The sequence below is a fragment of the Schistocerca serialis genome, chromosome 3 (genome assembly GCF_023864345.2).
Source record: "Schistocerca serialis cubense isolate TAMUIC-IGC-003099 chromosome 3, iqSchSeri2.2, whole genome shotgun sequence".
Classification (NCBI taxonomy): domain Eukaryota; kingdom Metazoa; phylum Arthropoda; class Insecta; order Orthoptera; family Acrididae; genus Schistocerca; species Schistocerca serialis.
In genome coordinates this window covers 113556234-113579099 of record NC_064640.1, presented here as the reverse complement: position 1 = coordinate 113579099, position 22866 = coordinate 113556234, and the positions used below count along the sequence as shown (strand labels likewise).

Below are 22866 nucleotides of genomic sequence, written 5' to 3'. Positions count from 1 at the left end.
GTCTGGGTTGTAGTGGGGAGGGGGTTAGTTTCCACGTAAGCAGCGTTCATGTTTAGTGATTTTGCTGTTTCGTGTTTGTTTATATGTTTCACATCAAATGAAATCAAAACAGGTGTATGTGGGTGAGAGTTTAAAGTGAATTAAAATACATTCACATAACTATGAAGGCTAACATATGTTGTTAGTTTTCTGGTTTTATTTTATTTCCATGGTTTTGTCAGTCAGTTGCTTTGCAGAACAATGAAGCTATTTTTGTCAGTTTGCTAAATAAGTGTGGCTTTTCACGCTATTGGCTAGTTTCAACCATTCACTGAATTTCAAGTGCACATTTTCATCTTCTGGAACATATGGCAGTATGCAATCATATACAACCGCTCACTTGATTAAAGGTCTGTTCCTAAAGACTTGAAAGAAGCACAGGTCACACCAATATTCAAGAAAGGAAATAGGAGTAACCCATTGAATTACAGTCCCATACCACTGACCTCAATTTGCAGTAGGATTTTGGAGCGTATGCTGTACTCTAACATTATGAATCACCTTGAAGAAAATAACTTGTTGATACATGACCAACACAGATTCAGAAAATATCATTCTTGTGCAACGCAGCTAGCTCTTTATTCCCAAGAAGTAGTGAGTGCTGTCAACAAGGGATCTCAGATCGATTCCATATTCCTAGATTTCCAGAAGGCTTTTGGTACCGTTTCTCACAAGCGACTATTAATCAAATTGCGTGCATATAGAGTATCGTGTCAGTTGTGTGGCTGGATTCGTGATTTCCTCTCAGAGAGGTCACAGTTTGTAGTGATAGACTGTAAATCGTCAAGAACAGAAGTGATATCTGGCATTCCCCAAGGTAGTGTCATAGGCCTTCTGCTGTTCCTGATTTACATAAATGATCTTGGTGATAATCTGAGTAGCCCCCTTAGATTGTTTGCAGATGACGCTGTAATTTACTGTCTAGTAAAATAATCGGACGATCAATTACAAAATGATGTAGAGAAAATTTCTGTATGGAGTGAAAAGTGGCAATTGGCACTAAACAAAGAAAAGCACGAGATCATCCATATGGGTACTAAAAGAAATCTGATAAATTTTGGGTATGTGGTAAATCGCACAAATCTAAGGGCTGTCAATTCGACTAAATACCTAGGAATTACAATTATGAGCAACTTAAATTGGAAAGACCACATAGATAATATTGTGAGGAAGGTGAAACAATGACTGCGCTTTGTTGGCAGAACACTTAGAAGGTGCGACAAACCCACTAAAGAGACAACCTACATTACACTTGTCCGTCGTCTGCTGGAATATTGCTGCGCGGTGTGGGATCGTTACCTGGTACGTTTGATGGAGGACATCAAAAAAGTACAAAGAAGGGCAGCTCGTTTCATATTATTGCACAGTAGGGGTGAGTGTATCACTATGATACGCGAGTTGGGTTGGCAGTCAGTGAAACAAAGGTTGTTTTCTTTGCGGCAAGATCTATTTAAGAAATTTGTCACCAACTTTCTCTTCCGAATGGGAAAATATTTTGTTGACACCCACCTACGTAGGGAGAAATGATCACCATAATAAGAGAAATCAGAGCTCAAATGGAAAGATTTAGGTGTTCCTTTTTCCCACGCGCCATTTGAGAGTGAAATGGTAAAGTAGTAGTATGAAAATGGTTCAATGAACAGTCTGCCAGGCACTTAAGTGTGAATTGCAGAGTAACGATGTAGATGTAGATAAAGAACCAAACATGAGATAATACAGTACTGGTACTTCAAGAAAATTTGTGTCCCTGAAACTGCAATGAAATCTTAATATCAGGTTGAGGCCTACTTCATTGTGAATCTGGACATATGAATGTGCTCTTTAAGCCAAATTATCCATTTTAGCATGGTGTACGAAATTCTGATGATGTTTTTTTTTTTCTTTTTTCTTTTATGTTTTTCTGTTTCTTTTATGATGTCATGTAAGATCTCTTAATACTATATGTGTATGAACATATGGGCTTCTTAAATCATCGTAGCTGCCCATGCACAGTAAGGCCTGTTTTCTGGCCCTCTCTAGCAACTGCTGAAACGAAGCCATTTCTAACAGGTCGCGGGAAAATATTGTGAATGGTGCTTTGAAAACCATTAGTTTCAAAGTAAGTTTCCTTTTACGCAAGATGTATTAAGTTACATTTGCGAATATGCAAAGAATTTCTTAAATCGCAGAGCATTTGATTCTCATTTAAAACTTAAAACATTGTGGACTAGGCACTTAGAAGAATTTTGAGCCCAGAAGACCAGAAATTGTCATTATTTAAAACCTTATTGGCACATTTGTGTGATGTATCTTAAAGTGCAACACATGAAAAAAAGACCGATATTATATGTGAAAGCTTAGCTTTTCTTGTAGCTTGTTAATCCTCAAGACCAATATTGTATGTGAAAGGTTAACTTTCCGTGTAGCTGCACTGTGTGTATTAATTTAAATCATTAACTTTTTGTATTTGTGTGTTCACTCTAATTAACAGTGATGTTGTTATTGGCTGACTGTCATGTGTCCTATGCTCTAAATATCTGCTGTCATTGGCTGGCAAGGTCACGTGACAGGAGCTATGACTGGCTTACAAAAGTGAGTTTCAATCTTGATTTCAGTGCTTCAAAAACTAACGTGATGTTTTGAACCTGTACTATCGTAATACAAATACAAAAATATGCAGTGTATCATAATATAAAAATATGCAGTGTAAATGTTGCTACACATCAAAGCTTTCCAAAACTTTTATTCTTGCCGAGTTTTTTTTGTTCTCTGAAGTTCCACACTGGTGTATAAAACATTTATCATTCAAAGGATTGATATTTTTACAGCTCCAAGGGAAAGTATACTGTCACATATCATGGAAAAAATATATATATATATATATATATATATATATATATATATATATATATATATATATATATATATATAGTGAGAAGTAGTGAAGAATGTGGTAGAATTCATCAACTTTGAGTAATAACGCTAACAAGCACCATTAAAAAGTATATATATTGTATATACACTCCTGGAAACTGAAATAAGAACACCGTGAATTCATTGTCCCAGGAAGGGGAAACTTTATTGACACATTCCTGGGGTCAGATACATCACATGATCACACTGACAGAACCACAGGCACATACACAGGCAACAGAGCATGCACAATGTCGGCACTAGTACAGTGTATATCCACCTTTCGCAGCAATGCAGGCTGCTATTCTCCCATGGAGACGATCGTAGAGATGCTGGATGTAGTCCTGTGGAACGGCTTGCCATGCCATTTCCACCTGGCGCCTCAGTTGGACCAGCGTTGGTGCTGGACGTGCAGACCGCGTGAGACGACGCTTCATCCAGTCCCAAACATGCTCAATGGGGAACAGATCCGGAGATCTTGCTGGCCAGGGTAGTTGACTTACACCTTCTAGAGCACGTTGGGTGGCACGGGATACATGCGGACGTGCATTGTCCTGTTGGAACAGCAAGTTCCCTTGCCGGTCTAGGAATGCTAGAACGATGGGTTCGATGACGGTTTGGATGTAACGTGCACTATTCAGTGTCCCCTCGACGATCACCAGTGGTGTACGGCCAGTGTAGGAGATCGCTCCCCACACCATGATGCCGGGTGTTGGCCCTGTGTGCCTCGGTCGTATGCAGTCCTGATTGTGGCGCTCACCTGCACGGCGCCAAACACGCATACGACCATCATTGGCACCAAGGCAGAAGCGACTCTCATCGCTGAAGACGACACGTCTCCATTTGTCCCTCCATTCACGCCTGTCGCGACACCACTGGAGGCGGGCTGCACGATGTTGGGGCGTGAGCGGAAGACGGCCTAACGGTGTGCGGGACCGTAGCCCAGCTTCATGGAGACGGTTGCGAATGGTCCTCGCCGATACCCCAGGAGCAACAGTGTCCCTAATTTGCTGGGAAGTGGCGGTGCGGTCCCCTACGGCACTGCGTAGGATCCTACGGTCTTGGCGTGCATCCGTGCGTCGCTGCGGTCCGGTCCCAGGTCGACGGGCACGTGCACCTTCCGCCGACCACTGGCGACAACATCGATGTACTGTGGAGACCTCACGCCCCACGTGTTGAGCAATTCGGCGGTACGTCCACCCGGCCTCCCGCATGCCCACTATACGCCCTCGCTCAAAGTCCGTCAACTGCACATACGGTTCACGTCCACGCTGTCGCGGCATGCTACCAGTGTTAAAGACTGCGATGGAGCTCCGTATGCCACGGCAAACTGGCTGACACTGACGGCGGCGGTGCACAAATGCTGCGCAGCTAGCGCCATTCGACGGCCAACACCGCGGTTCCTGGTGTGTCCGCTGTGCCGTGCGTGTGATCATTGCTTGTACAGCCCTCTCGCAGTGTCCGGAGCAAGTATGGTGGGTCTGACACACCGGTGTCAATGTGTTCTTTTTTCCATTTCCAGGAGTGTATTTCGTACAATAATGCGTATTTTAACCATGAAAGTAATGGGACCCTCATGGGAATACAGGACTTTTGGGTGGGCATTTTCGTGTTCTTAATGTTGTCAAAAGCACTAAAAACTTGAGAATTTGAGCCCAGAGTAGGGACATTAATATAAATACAGAATGCATTATGTATAAAGTGCCACGATAAATTTGTTGGCTCGATATGTAGTGGCATTTCATCACAACAAAACAATCACATTTCAACCTAACGTAAACCTTGGTTTACACTACAGAGCAGTCAGTCACCTGAACTTTTACATCAAAATTAATAAATAAAATGTCATTGGTGCCATCACTGATAAAAGCAGATTGCCACTACCACTAACTTCACTATGCTCTGTTTCTTGTACTTCCTACCATTTACCTTCATAGTTGTAATGTTGCATATTCTCAGTAATTGAGCGTATGTCTACATTCATTAATTTTGATCTTATTTCCACAGAATTCGACTTGAGGCAACAAAGCCACCAAAAAGCATTGAAGAAGATTCAGAAAGCGAAGAAGATAGTGAAGATGAAACTGATGAAATGAAAGGTAATACTTGACAAAGCACTTTTCGATACTACAAGAATTCAAAATGGATACATTGTGTTTTTGTAGTAATTGTATTTTGTGTGTTCCACTGTCAGTAGTTTGCCTGCTGGTAGTGTGCATGAAACAAGGAGGAAATACATATTCAGCAGTACAGTAATTCTAGTGCATTTGCTCAAATAAGTATATCCGTGATGGTATAAACAGATATATTTGACTGTGCCCAGGGTAAATTGACAGGATTTTTTGTGTAATTGGTTTCCTAATATTATATTTATATTCAATTTAAGGCATTGCATCAGATAGTTCCATGAACATTAATGATCAGTTCACTCAGAAAAGTGTATAAATTTGTTACTAATTTGCAAAGATTGTTTTCAGTGTGTAGTTCAAATTCTTCTAGGTTTTTAGTGGCATTTCATCATTATTGTGGTTTGAAGATTAAATTTCACTCTAGTCTCCTGGGCAGAAGAAAAAATGATGAATCAGGTTGCGGTCAACATATCCTGTGATTTTATGATGACTAGGTACCTGAAAAAATTAACATTTGGTACAAATACAAATATAGATTCAAATTCCGCCCCAGAATGCAAAAATGTGAAATTACTAGGGTGTGCTGAAAAGTAAGGCCTCCGAATTTTTTAATTTGAGAACTCTTTAGGCTTTTAAATTTAAAAAAAAAAAAACAACTTTCTTAATATTCTACACCTTTATCAAAATAGTCGCCAGGGCGACGAACACATTTGGCACAAAGAAATACCGGATTACTGATACCATCAGTGTAGAGTGGCTGACTTCACTAATGAAGCCACAACCTTACCTCTGCTTGCACTGCTTCATCACTGTCAAAGAAAAGTCCTCGAAGGTGTTCTTTAAGTTTTGGAAACAGATGAAAATTGAATTGGGCCAAGTCAGGACTGTATGGAGGATGATCGATGAAAGTGAACCCAAGGCACCAGATTGTTGCAGTTGTCGTGGCACTAATGTGTGGTCTGGCAGTGTTGTGCCGAAGGAGAGGATGCTCCATGTGTAGGACACACTCTTTGAATTTGTGTTTTCAATTTTTTATTTTTTTTTTTTTTTGGGGGGGGGGGGGGTGGTTGTCATGCAGTGACATAGTTACATACCACCTTGTTACCCACTTAAATTCAGAGTCCTCTTGTGTTAGAGGATTGCTACTTGTCAGTGAAGCAGGAAAGTCAACAGAGTAATATGCATGCCTTGTAATACCTCAGCCGATATTGAAAAGTGAATAAAAAAACTATGAGGCATTACTTTCTAACATGCCCTCGTACCTAATAAATGCTATTTGATTGTGAATTGTATCCAGATGAACTATTTTTGTCAGAGTGTGTGAAATATGTTTTTCTGCATAAACATGGTGTCCCAGGAGGAATGGTTAATATTCAGGAATATGTCAGGAATGATCCGAAGCAAAACAGTCTAGTAAACATGGGCTCTACCTCTTCTACTAAAAACGTGCTCATAGCTCTTCATGCATTTTAGACCCATGTGTACTAGACTTTTTGCTCGAAATGATGATTTCTGCCATATCACTGATATTTACCAATATCAGCGATATTGAGCAATCTTCAGTCACTGGTATTTGCACATCATCTCAACAAATTAGGCAAGAAAATGTGCTTAATAACATACTTGTAAAATAAAAAGCTGCATGAATGCGGCGACGTATTTGTGTGCTCAGTACTCTAGTGTCAATCCAATTGTCTGTGGTTCAGATGGTGCTATAAAACACACACGGCATAGGGCAATACAGGACTCAGCTGCAGACTTAACGTCTTGGAACAAAGAAATGTATAGTTCGCCTGCTAGCTAAAATTCGAAAGTTGGTACAGTCTGGACACTTTTGGGTTCTGGATGTTTTGAACTGTGGTTGCATCAAATACCAGTAGAGGTTGGGTCTGAACTACAAAGTTCAACACTGCTGACCTCAACAAGCAATAGTGTAGTAGCAGTTACTGATAGCTGAGTATTGTACATTGGTGGTTGTTTTCTTATTTTGAAATGATTCTATCATGGACTTCGATTACAATCTTCATCACACCAGAAGGGGTCGGTGAGCCCTATGACCTTTCGGCAGTTCGGCTATTGCAGTAACACACAATATGTGTGTAAGGTGGCTGCCCTGCAGGAGGGAGGCACAGCTTCTTTCCCCCCACTGCCCCTCTGGTGGTCCTAATGCTAGTTTATTTACACTTGGGGCTGGCAGCCAGTTTATAGGATCTAATACAGTGATGGGAAAACAAAACCTGTCAACATATTTCAACAGTGTCAAAATCTTCCCCTAACTTATGAATAGTTACTTTCGATTCTACTTCTATGCTAAATACCTTATCAATTCTTCCTGTAGCGATGTCAGTTGTGGGTCTGCCGCTATTAATGCCAATGAAAGATTGAAATCAATATTCTGCAAAGTTTGTAATCATTGAAGTGGGTGGGAAAAGAAAAATGTGGAGGAACACCTTAAATCAGCAAAGATTATGTTCACCAGTGGGAAAAGACTGCTGGTTCTCAACAAACTATCATTTGTTCAAAGCATAAATAGAGCCAAAAGAAGAAAACAAGCAATGATAATTTCAGAAAAAAATTGTTGAAGTTTTGGCAAAACCAAATATTCCAGTCAAAAAGCGCTAAGGCTTCATCTTCAGGCATGTAGCATGGCAACCTTTTAAGTTTGGATGTCTCATCATTTACAGACAAAACATTTTACGTGTGAATTTTGCCAAAAGAAGATGCTCCAGTTTTCAGGTCCCAAGTAGTGCTACTGTTATTGACACTGTGGATAGCTGATAATTTTGTCTTTGAGTAGATAAAATGTTTCAGTAATACATAGTAAGAATGGTACTCCAGTTTTGAGTGTGGTTTTTGCAAACATTAGCCCAGAATTAATTTGCTTGTGTCAACTTAGTGCAGGGTAATTTAGATCAAAGACCAAAATGAGAAATTGTTTGTACAAGATTTACTAAATGATTTGCACAGTTTGGATTGGTTATCTTAAGAGATACAGTTCAACAATCAAAATTTTGAAAATGTTTTTTGGTGGGAAGATATAACCTGCAGTTTCTGCTAGTTGGAGTAGGAAGTTGAGGTCATTAAAGCATAGGATTTTTTGGTTGATGTATTCCCAGTCCACTTGAAGTAGACATAAAATTCCAGATTCAGGTACAACCAGTGATGGATGTAGTGGAGAAGAACTGATTGGTCCATTGGCAGACATTACAAGTGACATTGATGTATGGAATAAAATTTCTCCAGATAATCTGTTGTTGTTTTGTTTTTATTTTTTTATTTAAAATCTGAAAGATGGGATTGAAATGTGCCTTACAATGAGAGGCCAGACCAAGTATCACCAATTTTGATAGGCTTCAGCATACTGTATGGGATTACTTGAAAGAAACTCCTGTGAAAGGCTTTAGGTTGCTGTTCTTCTGTTTATGAAAAGTAACAGGGGTCAAAAATTGCTATAGGATCCATTTTGACTTCAATGAAATCATTAGATCGCTCATAAATAAGAAAATTCTAGTTATATGTATCAGGTCCACAACCTGTTAGTGTCAGTGATTGTTGAATGGTAGTAATTTCGATCTGTTGCAGATAGATTTGCTAATTGGGGCTGTTGCGAAGTAGTGCAAGCCTTGCATTCACATGTCAGCTTCCATGCCCATGGATTGTGAATCACTTTTTATGCATTACTATTAACTTCTTGGCAGGGGAATGAAAGTAGTTGTGAAATCTATGTTTATCATTAAAAAAAAAACTTCTGAACAAGGAAAAAAATCAGTGTATATCCATATGAACATTGATAACGTTTGTTGATCCCCATTGCAGACTGGATTTTGTGTGGATTTCTGAATTTCTCACAAAATATATTATCATGTTTTAGGGAATATCAAGATGGGAGCTATAAAGCATGACATACTTATTGGTAATCTCTCATCACCCTCCCACCCCTACCTCTCTCTCTCTCTCTCTCTCTCTCTCTCTTTCTCTCTCTCTCTTATTTGGGAGGATGACTGTTCAATCCTGCGACTGGCCATCCTGCTTTAGGTTTTCCGTGATTTCCCTAAATAGCTCCAGGAAAATGCCGGGATGGTTCCTTTGAAAGGGCACGGCCTGCTTCCTTCCCCGTCCTTCCCTTATTCAATGAGACTGATGACCTTGCAGTTTGGTCTCTTCCCCCAAACAACCCAACCCAACCCTCTCTCTCATTATCTTAGATCCCGTGTCAGGGCAAGCCTTCTCAGTGCATCAAATGGTACTCACTATTGGAGGGAAAACAGATAAATCCTCTACACCAAACACAGTTGATGACATGTCAACTTTGTGTGAACTCCTGGAACAGACCGCTAACTGTGCGTAAAGTTTGCACCCTTATGCTTGGTTATGCAGTTCTCTAAATGTTTCAAGAACTGTGCTGCAGTTTCATAATTTCTGAAGTTCTTAACTTGATGAGAGAAGAAAGTCACATGATTGGCAGAGGGATGTACACTTCTGCCAGAATGACTGGTTCTATAAACCTGCTGACTTGGGTTGTCCAGAAATATGGAATTATAGGTAACTATATCAATTTGCCCATTCAGTTTTCTGCTATTTCCCTATAAAGTGCTCCAGGCAAATATTGGGGTGGTTCCTTTGGAAGGGCACGGCCAATTTCTGTCCCATCCATGAAACAATCAGAGCTCATGCTCTCTAATGTCATTGTTCAGGGTGTATACGCCACGGGACAACCGGGAAATAAGGGAGAAACCCGGGAGTTTTTCATCTGGGATAAAACTGGGAATATTTAAGAATTCTGGGAATTTTTCATTGTTTCAGTTTTCAGTTAATTTTTCGTAATTTTTACTAGTAAGAACTGTCACTAACAAAGAATATTACTGTATCCAGTAACTGCAGGATAATACTGCAGCAATAATATATCAACGAGAGAGAAAACACACAAAATCAAAGTTGCAAAGGAAATGCGCCATTTACAGCAACAAAACACAGTGCACACACAAGCGTCTGCCAACAACAAAGTGTGTCAAAGGTTCTAGGACAAAGACTATGCAGTACTTCATAACAACAAACTCTTTCTGATGAGTGTGACGCCACAACTGTTTACATTAGGTTAGTTTGAGCAATTGCCAGCAGACTGAGGTGCAGTTGAGTCTCCTATGAGTGGTAACTTCTCCCACTTCTGGCTACTTAGTGTGGCTGTTAGCTATGTTGACAGTAACAAGCAGCAGCCATATGCTACCAGGAAAAATTTTTGTCATACCAAAGCTGACAGATTCGCGCATGCGCAGAGCCGTGTGAGTTTTAGATGGGAGGGGTAGTCTCCACGTGGCCTGTGTTTACGTTTATTGATTTTCTGTTCCCTCTTAATTTACAGCTCTCATGTCAAATGAACACAAAACAGATATCTGTAGCAGGGAACTATCAAATGAATTAAAATACATTCACATAATTACAGAAGCCTAATATATGTTATTAATTTCAGTTTTCTTATTTCCACATTTTTGGCAATGGAGCATTAATCCCCTTGCAGGACAATGAAGTTATTTTTGTCGGTTTGCTAAAGAAATTTGGCTTTTATTAATCTTTTCTGCTGATGCATTCAATTTATGTGAAACAGTGTTTCATTCTGTATTCCCTGCTACTTTCAACTGTTTACTAAGTTTCAAGTGCACATTTTCATCTTCTGGCACATATGGCATTATGCCATAATGAAGAACAAAACATGAGAGATATTATTTCATGTTTTGTTCTTTATTATGGCATAATAGCAGTGGTGGTATTCCAAGAAAATTTACATCCCGAAAAAAACACTGAAAGCTTAATATCAGGTTGGAGTGTGCTTCATTGTGAATCTGGACATAAGAATGTGCACTTTAAGTCAAATTATGCATTTTCCTATGGTTTGCAAATTTCTGATGCTCTTGGCGTATCCTCTTGTTAAGATTACACATACAAGCATATGGGCTTCCTACGTCGTCATGGATGTGTACACACAGTAACGCCTATTTTCTGGCGCTCTCTAGCAACTGCTGTTTGTAACAGGTAGCAGGAAAACATTGCGAGTGGATGCTATGTGTGAGAATGTTCGATGAATTTCTTAAATCGCAGGGCATTTTATTCTCATTTAAAACTTAACACTGTGAGGACCAGCCACTTAAAAGAATTTTGTTAGCTTTTCTTGTAACAACACCATGTGTATTAATTTAAACCATTAACTTTTTCTATTTGTGTGTTCATGGTACTTAAGTGTTGTTGCTATTGGGTGACTACATCATGTGCCCTATGCTCTGAATACCTGGTATCATCGACTGGCGAGATCATGTGACGAGCTATGATTGGCTTACAAAATCGCATTGCAATCTCGATTTCAATGCTTCGGAAATGACGTGCTAGTTTTGGCGGAATTCAAATTTATACTTTCATAATACATGTTGCTGCACATCAAAGATCTTTCAAATTTTGTAAGTGCCAGAAAGTTCTAAGATGGTGTATAAAACCTTAACCATTGGAAAGGTTGATAATTTTTACAGTTCAGAGGGAAAGCATACTGTCACTTAACGTAGAAAAAGTGCATTTTCACCCGGAAAATTCGGGGGAAAACCCAGAAATTTTTTCCTTGTCCATATGTACACCTTTTTGTCGACAGGACGCTAAATCCACTCCTTCCTTCCTTCCTTTTTGTAAGTGGTAGTGATCAATCTGCAGAATTTCTCGTGCTAAGGAGTAAAAAAAAAAGTATGAAGTGATTCGAACCCATGCGCACAGAAGCAGTAAAGAACTGCATGCTAGCCTGATGATGCCATTTGGTCAGTGCCTCAGTTAGCAAGGGATTTCCACCTGAAGTACATCTGCAGTGGATCAGAATCGTTAATTATTTGAAATCTTGAAGCTTGTTAGATTGTGAACCTGATAATAAAAATAAAATTTCTGTGTTATTCAGTACTCTGATTCCATCTGCTCTGAAACATATTGTTACTCACGATCTTGGACCTTAGTTATTTTTAATGGGACTGTAACTACCTAAACATTTCCTCAGGTGTCACTCTATAGCAGTACCATATTGAAATTGGTGGTTCGCAAAGTCTGGCTCTTCTTGTTAGACAGTTTTGTCAGTACTATTCCAAAGAGTTCATGGCTTCATTAACTGAAGAAACAAATGTCTCTGTAAACCATGACATAGAAAAATGTGAATCAAAATAATAGGGCAGTCCTCTGACTGGAGGAATACACACATTTATAAAATTGTTGTTTCTGAAGTTTTGCTGTACATAGGCCCTTGATTTATTGCATCAGTATAACCTTAATGCTGTAAAAATTTTCATTTCATTATCAGGTTCTAAATAGAAAAGAATTAAGCTGTTATCAATGTCTCTGACAACTCAGTGCAGAATTAATGACTCCCACCCCAAAATACACTAGCTTTAGACCATTTCAGTATCCCTGTTAGTAGTAATCATTTTCAGGGCAGTACTCTTTTGTGGTAAATCGGTGACTTTGTGATGCAGGTGCCTATTTCCCAGTCAGTATATAAAAACAAATATGGTTTGAAACTTTATGAACTGTATGAAGCTAATTTGGCTTGTGAAATGAAACTCTGCTGTGGCAAGTCAGAGGAAAAGGCAGAGATCAGTAATGTATTTGATTTTTCTTTTAAAACTCCCAGGAACCAAGGGTGTGTGATATTTATGGATGATTTTAAGAATTTTAACAAACCTGTCATAGACTTGTAAAATGTTTGGGTCATTACATATCAGGAAGGTTAACTCAAAAATGTTAGTTTCTATTAAACTGAAGAAGTCTGTGACACCATGGGAAATAAATAACATTGCTGTTTCAGAATAGGAAGCCAAAGGGATGTTTCCTCTCTTTATAAGATGTTTCATACTGAAATGATAGTTCATTATAAAAAATCACAAAAATCTTTGAAACCCAATAGTCAGTGACATACCCAACATTGATAAGTCCGATCAAATGTTGTATTATTCACCTATTTGAAAAACTAATAGCACTTGTTCTGTATGTTATTGATATTTCTTCACAGAGTGTACGTACCTTCCACCTGAAAACAACTTCAACCTCTATGAAGTTTATATTTAAAATGGTCTTGGGAAATCGTTGGTCAAATGCGAACAGTAGACTGGATTAAGAAACCAACTTACCATACAGAAGAGGTGTTTGGCTGTGAATTAGCAATAATAAGAAATTCAGTGGTAGAAGAAAGTTTAGATATACCATTTTAATATTATTTTTTTGCCGGGACAGATAAAATAGTTATGTAGAAGCATTTTTTCCATCTACTAAGATACTCAAGGCATGTAAATTTTGAGCTTTTGTTAGTTTCTGTGTGTGATTTGTAGGTGCAGAAACACATTTAGAGTTACATATTAGTTACCACCAATGGTGAGATTGTGGAGTATGGCATAATTTTTAATTGCCAATTGATATGTTGAATTCTGTTGCCGGAGATGATGATGATGATGATGATGATGATGATGATGATGATGATGTGATTCATTAATATTTAATTAGATTTTACACTGTTCATTTCACATCTACATAAAAATACCTGAAGTGCCTCTAAAAGCATATGTCAGAACGGATGGCTTACAAAGGCACTGAAATACGAAAATAACTTTATTGGTACCCTCTTAGTACAAACATGATAAATATTTTCAGTGTGCAACCAGGAAAAAGCCAACAGTTGCTCTTATCTCTTACATGTATACTCACAAGCCAGTGTGCTGTGAATGACCGAGTGTAATCTTTACTAATAATAGGCATTGTCTATCCTATTCTACTAGCATATGGTGTAGAAGTAACTGTGTGTCACCCTATGCAAGATATGTCAAAGACAGCAGAATTGATGTACAGTATACGTCAAATATTGTTCATCTAAATTCATTCAATGTGGGCTTAAAAGAATTTTGCCTGGCTTTAAACTATTCCTATTTTATTTCACATCTTCAGACTGCTCCTATTTTATTTCACCAAGCATCTCAGACTTGTGTGTGAGCTATACTGATTTGTTAAAATCTTGACAGTGTGTCTGAATTCCTCTGATGCATCCTACCAGACCTACTTGATAAGGACTGAGCTTTATTATTGTTATTATTATTATTATTATTATTATTATTATTATTTCTGTTAGAGGTGCTACACGCTTTGAGAATCCTACCATGAAATCGAAGTCTTCCATTGGTCTTCCGTGGTACAGGTTTCGTGAATTCATTCTGTTTCGTGGTTTTGAGCAAGAATGTGTAATGGTGAACAGATGGTACTCACATTACAAAGAACAGCAGTTCAACTACCATCCAGCCATTGTGATTTAAGTTTTCCATAGTCTTCAATAACTTTACATACATGGATGGTTCCTTTGAGAGTAACAACCAAATTCTTTTCCATCTTAGCCAAAATTTGCATTTGTGCTCTATCTCTGATGACTTAGTTCCCAACATAATGTTAAATACTAATTATTCTTCTTTCTATTTCATGTAGTTTCCCATTTATTTAAACTTTATGGCAATATTCAGTAATAGAATTAGTGGCAAACTTCTTGGAACCTTTTGTATTCCTTTATTTATGAGCATTAGTATGTATTTACCCACATTTAAAGAGAACTGCCTGTAAGTACATCAATTGGAAATGCTATAGTCACTGCATCTCCGTATCATTCAGTGACTGATACTTTTCTGTAGACGATAGCATCCTCAGTGGACAATCTGAGAGTGCTAGTGACCCTATCCGATAAATTGTTTATTTGTATTGAGAACATTAGAGCTGCTATTATCCGTACTTGCAGAATTTGATGATTCACCCAAGTTTATTTGCAAGATATTCTGCAGAGAAAAAAATGAGCTGTTGTTTCACAAGAGTGCTAGTTCCTGGACCCTTCATAATTTTTTTAGAAGAATCTTTTTATCAACCGGTATCATAATGTTAAATAGTTCAGAATATGTTTTACGATCTGTCAGCACACTGAAATTGTGGGTTTTGTAATTCTATTGATGCATTCATATACCAGTTTCATATTTTAGATTGTTGTACAGTGGAGCATAAATAGAGCTTTTGGATATCACATCACGTGTACGAATATTTTTTTTATCATCGCTAAGAACTCGTATGTTATTGTGGACAATCATTCAGTTATTGTTTTATGAATTTCAGTTCACTATTGTATTCACAAAGTTAATATATATTTTCTTGCGTTACAGCCAAGCGTGTGGCATTTGAAAGCAAACGAAAAGCTCACTACAATGAGTATTATGCTGTAAAGCTTGCTCGGAAGCTGATGGAGCAAGAGGAAGAGGTTGAAGAAGATGATTATTGTGAGCATGATGAAGCAGTAGAAATGGAGGAGGATGATAAACATGCACAACAAACGACTGAGAACAGTGCCAGTGCTTCAAATATGAACTGTGTCACAGTACCTGCAGCAACAGGACATTGCAGTTAAATCTTTCTGGATTGTGTTACTAACTGGATCTTATTTAAAACATTACAGACTGGTGTTCATCTGTGTCCATTAAGTTTAATTTATCAAAAGAAACAATACTTTTCCCCCTTCCCAAATGACAAAACTGATCAGTAAAAGTATAACATTGGTTTTTGACATTAATTGCTAAATGTGAATGCACAATTAAATGCAGCTAAAAATTTTAATATATATATATATGTATGTATGTATCAGATGTAAAAACCCTTCAGTATTTTGTCCAATATAGGGCATATATATGTGTGAGATTTGAAAAGTGGAAGCTGGAATTCTTTTAGAACTGAAATCTTTTTTTTTCCCGGTAGATTAATGCTTAAGTTTGTAACAAAACTGAGGTTACTTAGGAAAAAATTAGGGAAATTTGAAGTCTGAGGATTGGTGGGCTGTCACTTACCAGATGAACATGTGGCAGAGCTGATAAAAATCTACTGAAGAAATTGTTAGAAGGGTTTAGAGAGATGATGTTGAAGGTAGAATTATGGCTGAAAGGACAGTTTTTTGTTTAAAGACTTTTGAAAGAGTTATTCTCACATATGAGAATACACAAATAAAATGCCTTTATTTTCCTATGCAGTTATTTTTTTCCCCACACATATATGGCAGCATTGAAGTCTGTCAAGCTCTTTATTTTTATTTTACCTAGCAAATTAAAATTTGTATTTGGGTGCTATCTTTATATATAATAGCTTCAGTTCACTGGTCAGTGACAGTTTGCTCCTACCTTTGGACTGCAAGGAAGTTTTGTCAGTCGTGATTTGTGTCATATAGCATGTACCATTCCTAAGCTTCCCAGTGTGATAGATTTATTGCTAGTGCAAACAGTTATGTTCGTGATCTGTTTTCATAGGGATGAAATGCATCATGCTACATTCCTGTAACCACTGGTAAGAAATTTGTAAATACATTTCTTTATTATATTGTGGATATGTTGTAAGATGTTATTCTTAATTGTATAAAGTACTGAAATGCAAATTCTTATTTTTTCTGAAATATTTTGTTTCATATTTCTGATATATAAAAAAGATATTTCACCCTGACAAAGTTCCTTATTAATTGTGTACCCCCACCCCCTGAGTTGTGTAAGACACACATCATCCTGGGACTAGTTTGTCATCTATGCATTAAAATCGTTTCTTTGTAGTCCCATTGTTTGCAGAAAAGGTAGGTTTTTTTTTCCCCTCTCCTCATAGTGCAGGAGGCATATTTGTATGAACACCACTTGGATGCAGAACAAAAATTTAAACTGATGCTTGACTTTTCATGTTCATTTTCATGCAGTGTACTGTACTCAAAACACTGGTTATTCTCTTCAAACAAATACAATCCTACCCAACCTGTTTTTCACAATAAACATTACAGAAATCTTTAAAGTTAATAATTTCTTTGCAGATGTTAGCAACCAAAATGAAACATAGTTTATCCCTGCATTTTTGTTGTGAAATAAAATACTGATCTTTCTTAATGCGAACACATTGAGTGTAACACCATTGCACAGAGAAACTCAATGGTGAGTATTGTGCACACATTTCAGTCTGTAATAGTTCCATTGTAATGAGGAAAGGAACTCTGATGTATGTTATTGGTGATGAAGCTTTTAGGGAAGGTAGGAGAGTGAGTGCTCTGTGAGAACAGTGGGTGCAAGAACATCTAACTAGCATTGCTTTTATATTTGATTTGCTTAGCATGTAAAGTAATGGTGAATGTTATGCCATGAAGGAAATATTCAGTAATGCTACCTTCTTACCAAGATTAAAAGTTTATTACATTTTCTTTCATTTAAATAAAGAACTTGCACTTTAGGTTATTAATAATGGTGTTTACAGTGTTAGCTAACATCTTTAAGTTGTGACACTGAAAAGATGGCCATGGTCAGTGACACAGTTTATAAAATATGGAATTTCCATAGCTAATTTATTGTTTATATGCATAAATGTACACCAAGTTGGAGTGAGAAAAGAGCATTCCAATTTGCAGTTAGACAATTGATATGGCCTACTGCATGTATGTGTTGGAGAGTAGCCTTCCTCCACTTTTTTGAAGAAAGCAGATAATAGCAGACCTGTGGGAAAGATAGATTGAAGTACAAAAAAAATTTGTACTTTTTGTGGAAGTATTACAAGAAAATTTCACATTTGTGTGAATTATGTAGTACCAAAAGAGAGATCTCAAACATTTTGCAGTGTTAACTGGTGTTTTAATGTTGCTGTTTTCTAAGTCGTCAAGATGTTAATTAAAATGTAGTAAGAATACAAAGTTAATTTTTTTCTTCTGATATTTAAAAAAAATCTTATCAATGCTATTAAACCAAAACTTTGAGAGAAAAATTTTGAAAATGTAGCAATTCTTATGGCTTTTCCAGAACACTGCAACTTTTGTGACATGTGAAATCAAAATATGGGGTCCTTCACATGTCATTTGTTGCTGCAGTGAAAGGAAATAATGTGCATTGTGCTAGATAGTGTATTACATATTCATACATAAGCTCGCCAGATAAAATAAGTTGCCCCATTGGATACTTTGGAGAGTTGTAGTTTGCATATCACTGATACCAGTTAATCATGTGACTTTTCACATTGAAGTGTTATTTTTATGTGAATAGGTTATATGGAATTGGCACAATAAAATAGTGCAACATGGAGACGCGACGGAAAGGAGGTATTTTGGATGTTCCCACTGTGAATTAAGTTTCCTTATTTGTTGGTAAATCAACACCGCCAAATTTGACTACAAGGAGTGACGTTACCTAGCCATGTAACATAGCATAAGGACACTGGCCATAAAAAATCCTAATTGACAGGGTCTAGAGAAGAGAGTAACGCCATCTCAGTGACAATCTGATTCAAACCCAACAGGAATTGCTGCTTAAGTGTTAACAGGTCCGTCTTGGCTAGTTTCCAAGTGAACACTGTGAAGTATGTGTATGCAGACTGAAGTGATGAATGAAAATTTTTACCAAGGCTGGGATTCAAACCCAGGTCTCCTGCTCACTAGGCAGATGTGCTAACCACTACGCCACCCTGGCACAGTTGCTTTGCACAACTGCGTGGACAACCATAGCGTGTCTTCTTCCTCAATCCAAATTCCCATTCACTCCTCAGCCTACTTGGGTTTTACCTTAAACTCGAACAGCATTTCAGAGGCTCCTCCATCTGTATTAGAATAGCACAATGCCTACAGCATGCAATGAACATTTGAGTCTCATCATGGGTGTGTGTAATTGTGTGTGTACTTTCACTAGAGAAAGACAGAGCTCAAAAGATAGCAACACAAAACAGTATTTATACTATGTGCCACATGCCAGCTACAGGTGAGTGATTACCTTTTCTTTATTTTATGTACATACCTTGTAAAAGAACACTGGTCATAGCAGCATAGAGCTGCAAGCCATTAATGAGCCAAAGAAACTGGTTGCCAGGACATTGGTAGTGTGGTGCAGTGTCATAATTTTGTCTCATTTTAAATTATGCAAAGAGTTCAATGCACTGATGGCCCACTGAAGTGGTTAGTCTGTAGTGTGTAATTCATGTTACCAAGTACCACACAAGGATATAGAGAGTTGCAGACAGGTACAATGAAAAGACTGTTAAACATTTTAGCTTTCAGACAACAAAAAAGTTCTTCAGAAATAGAAAATGCACATAGTCTGGTTGCTTGTAAAACAGTTGGGCCACATACAGCCATGTGTGTACATTTTCTGTTTCTGAAAGAGGACTTTTTTGTCCAAAAGCTTAACTGTCTGGCAGTCTTTTCATTGTGCCTGTTTGCAACTCACTGCCTCCCATGTGATGAATAACACACAACCCTTTTCATACTATTCTTAGTCTTGTTTGATTCACATTGCGTCATGTTCTGGGTTGATTTTTGTACCACAGCTTAATCTTTTATTAGGTTATTGTGAACATGAGTTAGGAAGTTACTAGCAGACTTGGTGAGAGTTGTCCTGCAACCATGTTTACAGTGTTACTAGAAAAATTCTTCTGTACTGTACCACAGTTCCGCAATGGTGTGTACATGCTCTCGATATGCCACACTTAGCTGAGAGCTGTCTCCGCGTTATCCAATAAGTTTCTATGGTGTGTACATCAGCCCAGTTCTAATGAGTCTCATCAGTTGCCATGTTTCTCCTGCTCGCTAGGTAGATGCGTTAACCTCTATGCCACCCAGGCACAGTGGCTTTTAACAACTGCACAAACTACCCTAGCATGCCTCCCTCCTCAGTCCAAATGCCTGTGCACACAGCCCACTTGGTATTCACTATAAACTCAAACAGCATTACAGAGGCTCTTCAACTGTATTGGAATAGCACCTCGGCACTTACTGCATACGATGGACATTTGAGTCTCACTGTGAGTGTGTTTAATCTGTTGCCAGTGATGTTCAAGTTGTAGGATACTCTTAGCAGTGCCAGTTGTGTTGACAGAGTGGTGCGGTTTATTGCCCAACGAATTTTTAGCAGTTCTGAAACGATTGCCGTGAAGTGTTTCCTTCAGTTTAGAAATCGAGTTGAACTTACGAGGGCTTAAGTCAGGAGTGCAGTAGATTGTATAGAACTTAGCAGCCCCATCAGTCAAACAAATCAGTAACAGGTTGCACTGTACGTGCTTCAGCATTGTCCTGCAAAATGATCAGGTCCTGCAGAAAGTGTCATCATGTCTGTCTCTAAGCTGGTCGTAGGTTATGTTCAAAAAATGAACAGCATAGAGACAGAAGTGATGACACTTTCTGCAGGACCTGACCATCATTTTGCAGGACAATGCTCAAGCACATACAACTAGCACTGCTAAGAGTATTCTCCGACTTCCACACTGCTGGCAACGGGCTATGCTCAATGCTGGTGACTACTTTGAAGGTCAGTAAAACTTTGAAACACGTATTTTGTAGGAGCTGTAGATAAATAGTTGCCACTATTAAAGTTCCAACCCTCAAATGAGGCACTGAGAGCAAGAGTGGACTAACCCACATTTGTTGCCTTGTTAAGTTACTTGCATGAAATGATGCCTATGTGAAGTATAAAAACCCTACAAAACCACACATTTAAATTCTGTATGGTAAATGTAGATGAGGGGCCAATTACTACTTTTTGCGCTGAGCCTTTGTCACGTTTTCATGGAGCAATAATGGACTAAGATTCATTAGTCCACTGCTGCACCGACAGCAGTTCCCTAAACCAAATCCAGCGTTTGCTACATGCAGTCATGCCCAGTGTGATGCAACGATGTTGCCTTCTGTAGTAGTTGCTATCACAGTATTCACGTCACTCTGCATTGATTCACATCCTGGAATCATGTAGTACAGTTGTAGTGTGTTGGTTGGGTGATAGTTGTTGAAGTTACAATGATGGATGAAAACACACAACCTAAAACTATAGAGGAACAAATTACAAGGTATGTTGGTGTGTGTTATCGTATTGTGTAGCGATAATACGAAAATATTGAGTCCCGTATGTTTGACATTGAACTTCACAGATATGTTTCAATCGGAGGAGGGAGGTGGCGATCAAGAACGTGATAGAGAGCAGCTCGATGTTAACGATGGTTTGGAAATGTCCTCAGTACCAGGACCATTTGCATCATCATCCCTGATAATGTGAACAGTATGAAAGGCAAAAAGCATTTGAGGAATGTGAAAGATTGGAAACGGAATGTAAGAAATCAGACGAGCCAAAGGGGAAGAATATGTAAATGGTAAGGGCAAGATCACACCTCAAAAAGAATGCCGAATGGGACCATGTTCTTGGATGAAGCAATGCCACCTAAAGATAAATGCAGCCAGGCAGTGTAAAATATTTAATGATTATTAAGGATTGGCGAACTTAGATTTGCAATTGGTCTTTCTAATTAACAGTATCCGTTTTTGTCAAACATCATGAATGTATATAACATACCTTTCTCAACGGGAAAATAAAAGGCAATACATTTTGCCTGTTATTCATGGTAATGATGTGAAAGTGTGCAAACCATTTTTTTCAGCACACATTAGCAGTATATGCAGGTTGAATGGATAGAATATTGAATCAGAAATGTGTTAGCTTAACTGCTACACTTGACTGACGAGGACGATATGAATTTGCCAACAAAACACTGTCAGATAGAATAGCTGAAGTGTTTTGTTGACTAATTTCCAGCATATGGAAGTCACTATGCCATACACAAATTGAGTAGAAAGTATTTGGCACTTGATATAGTATCAGTATGTATTCATTATATTGCAAAGAAACAGTGAACCCAGTATTTGATCATATATTTCGTAAAACATTCAATGAACAGTTTCTTTCCATCCATCGTCGTCCTCATACCATTGCTTGGCAGTGCCCTCCAAGTAGAAAAATACGTTAGCCAAACACACGGTGTCATCCCATTTGTTAAATTTTGCTATACGCTCATATACCTTCAGCCACTTGTTTCGATCTTGTCCAGTGTCAACAGAGAACCCGGAAGGATGTCTCATGTGGTGGCACACAGTTGCTGGTTCAGATTCATGTAAGAAATGTGATTCTTTCTAGATCAAAATAGTGACCTTACCAAGTGACAGTTCATTCATCTTGCAGAAAGACAAACATTTGAGGATTGCTGTGTGTGCACGTAAAGGCTTGCAGAACGATACTTTGCTTGCTAAACCAAATGATAATGTTACAGTTATAACATTTGACCTGATGAAAACTTCGCTTACACCCGTATTGTCAACAGGGGTATGCTACTACAAAACGCAAATGTGGACCTATTGCCTCGGTATTCATAACGTAGGGAATGATGATGGTCACATGTTTCTTTGGAACAAGTTGATAGCATCTAGAGGTCCTCAGGAGATTGGCTCATATTTGTTGTACTATGTGAACCATTTTGTGAAATCTTCCTGGTTAATTATGTACTCGGATCAGTGTGGAGGTCAAAATAGGAATATTAAACTCTCACTTATGTGCCAGCAAATAGTTTCCAATTCTATTTACATAGTAAATGAAATTGATCACAAATTTGTAGTCAGTGGTCATTCATATTTACCTTGTGATCAAGATTTTGGCGTGATTGAAAAACAAAAGTATTTTAAAAATCTTTACATTCTAGAAAACTGGAATGAGATTATTGAGACTGCTGGGAAGAAAAAGCCTTTCAAATTAGTTAACATGGGTAAAGACTTTTTTCAACAAAAACGCTTGAAAGGAATATTACAAACTGCAAAATATCGGTTGATCAAACCAAAGTAGAGTGGTTCAGGATTCAGTGGCTACAATTTGTGGAAGAGTTGCCTTTTGATGTACTTTCTAAATATTCCAATGAAACACTTAATGTATTTAATAAAGTCGATGTGTCCAAAAAGACATCAACTCATAAG

The 22866-nt window shown here is 38.1% G+C and overlaps 1 protein-coding gene and 1 non-coding gene across 2 annotated transcripts in view; one reads left to right on the top strand and one right to left on the bottom strand.

Moving 5' to 3' along the window:
• LOC126471544 (protein phosphatase inhibitor 2-like) overlaps window positions 1-16527 on the top strand; it is a 33295-nt gene extending 16768 nt beyond the window's left edge. The window contains exons 3-4 of the mRNA XM_050099770.1: window positions 4939-5030; window positions 15257-16527. Of these exons, the coding sequence (XP_049955727.1) occupies window positions 4939-5030; window positions 15257-15498 (334 nt within the window). The 3' untranslated portion in view covers window positions 15499-16527. The remainder of the gene's footprint in view (window positions 1-4938; window positions 5031-15256) is intronic.
• Window positions 16528-18487: 1960 nt separating this feature from the next.
• On the bottom strand, window positions 18488-18559 carry Trnat-agu (transfer RNA threonine (anticodon AGU)). Its single transcript has one exon. It is a non-coding gene; the product is annotated as a tRNA-Thr (tRNA).
• Between the last annotated feature and the right edge of the window lie 4307 nt (window positions 18560-22866).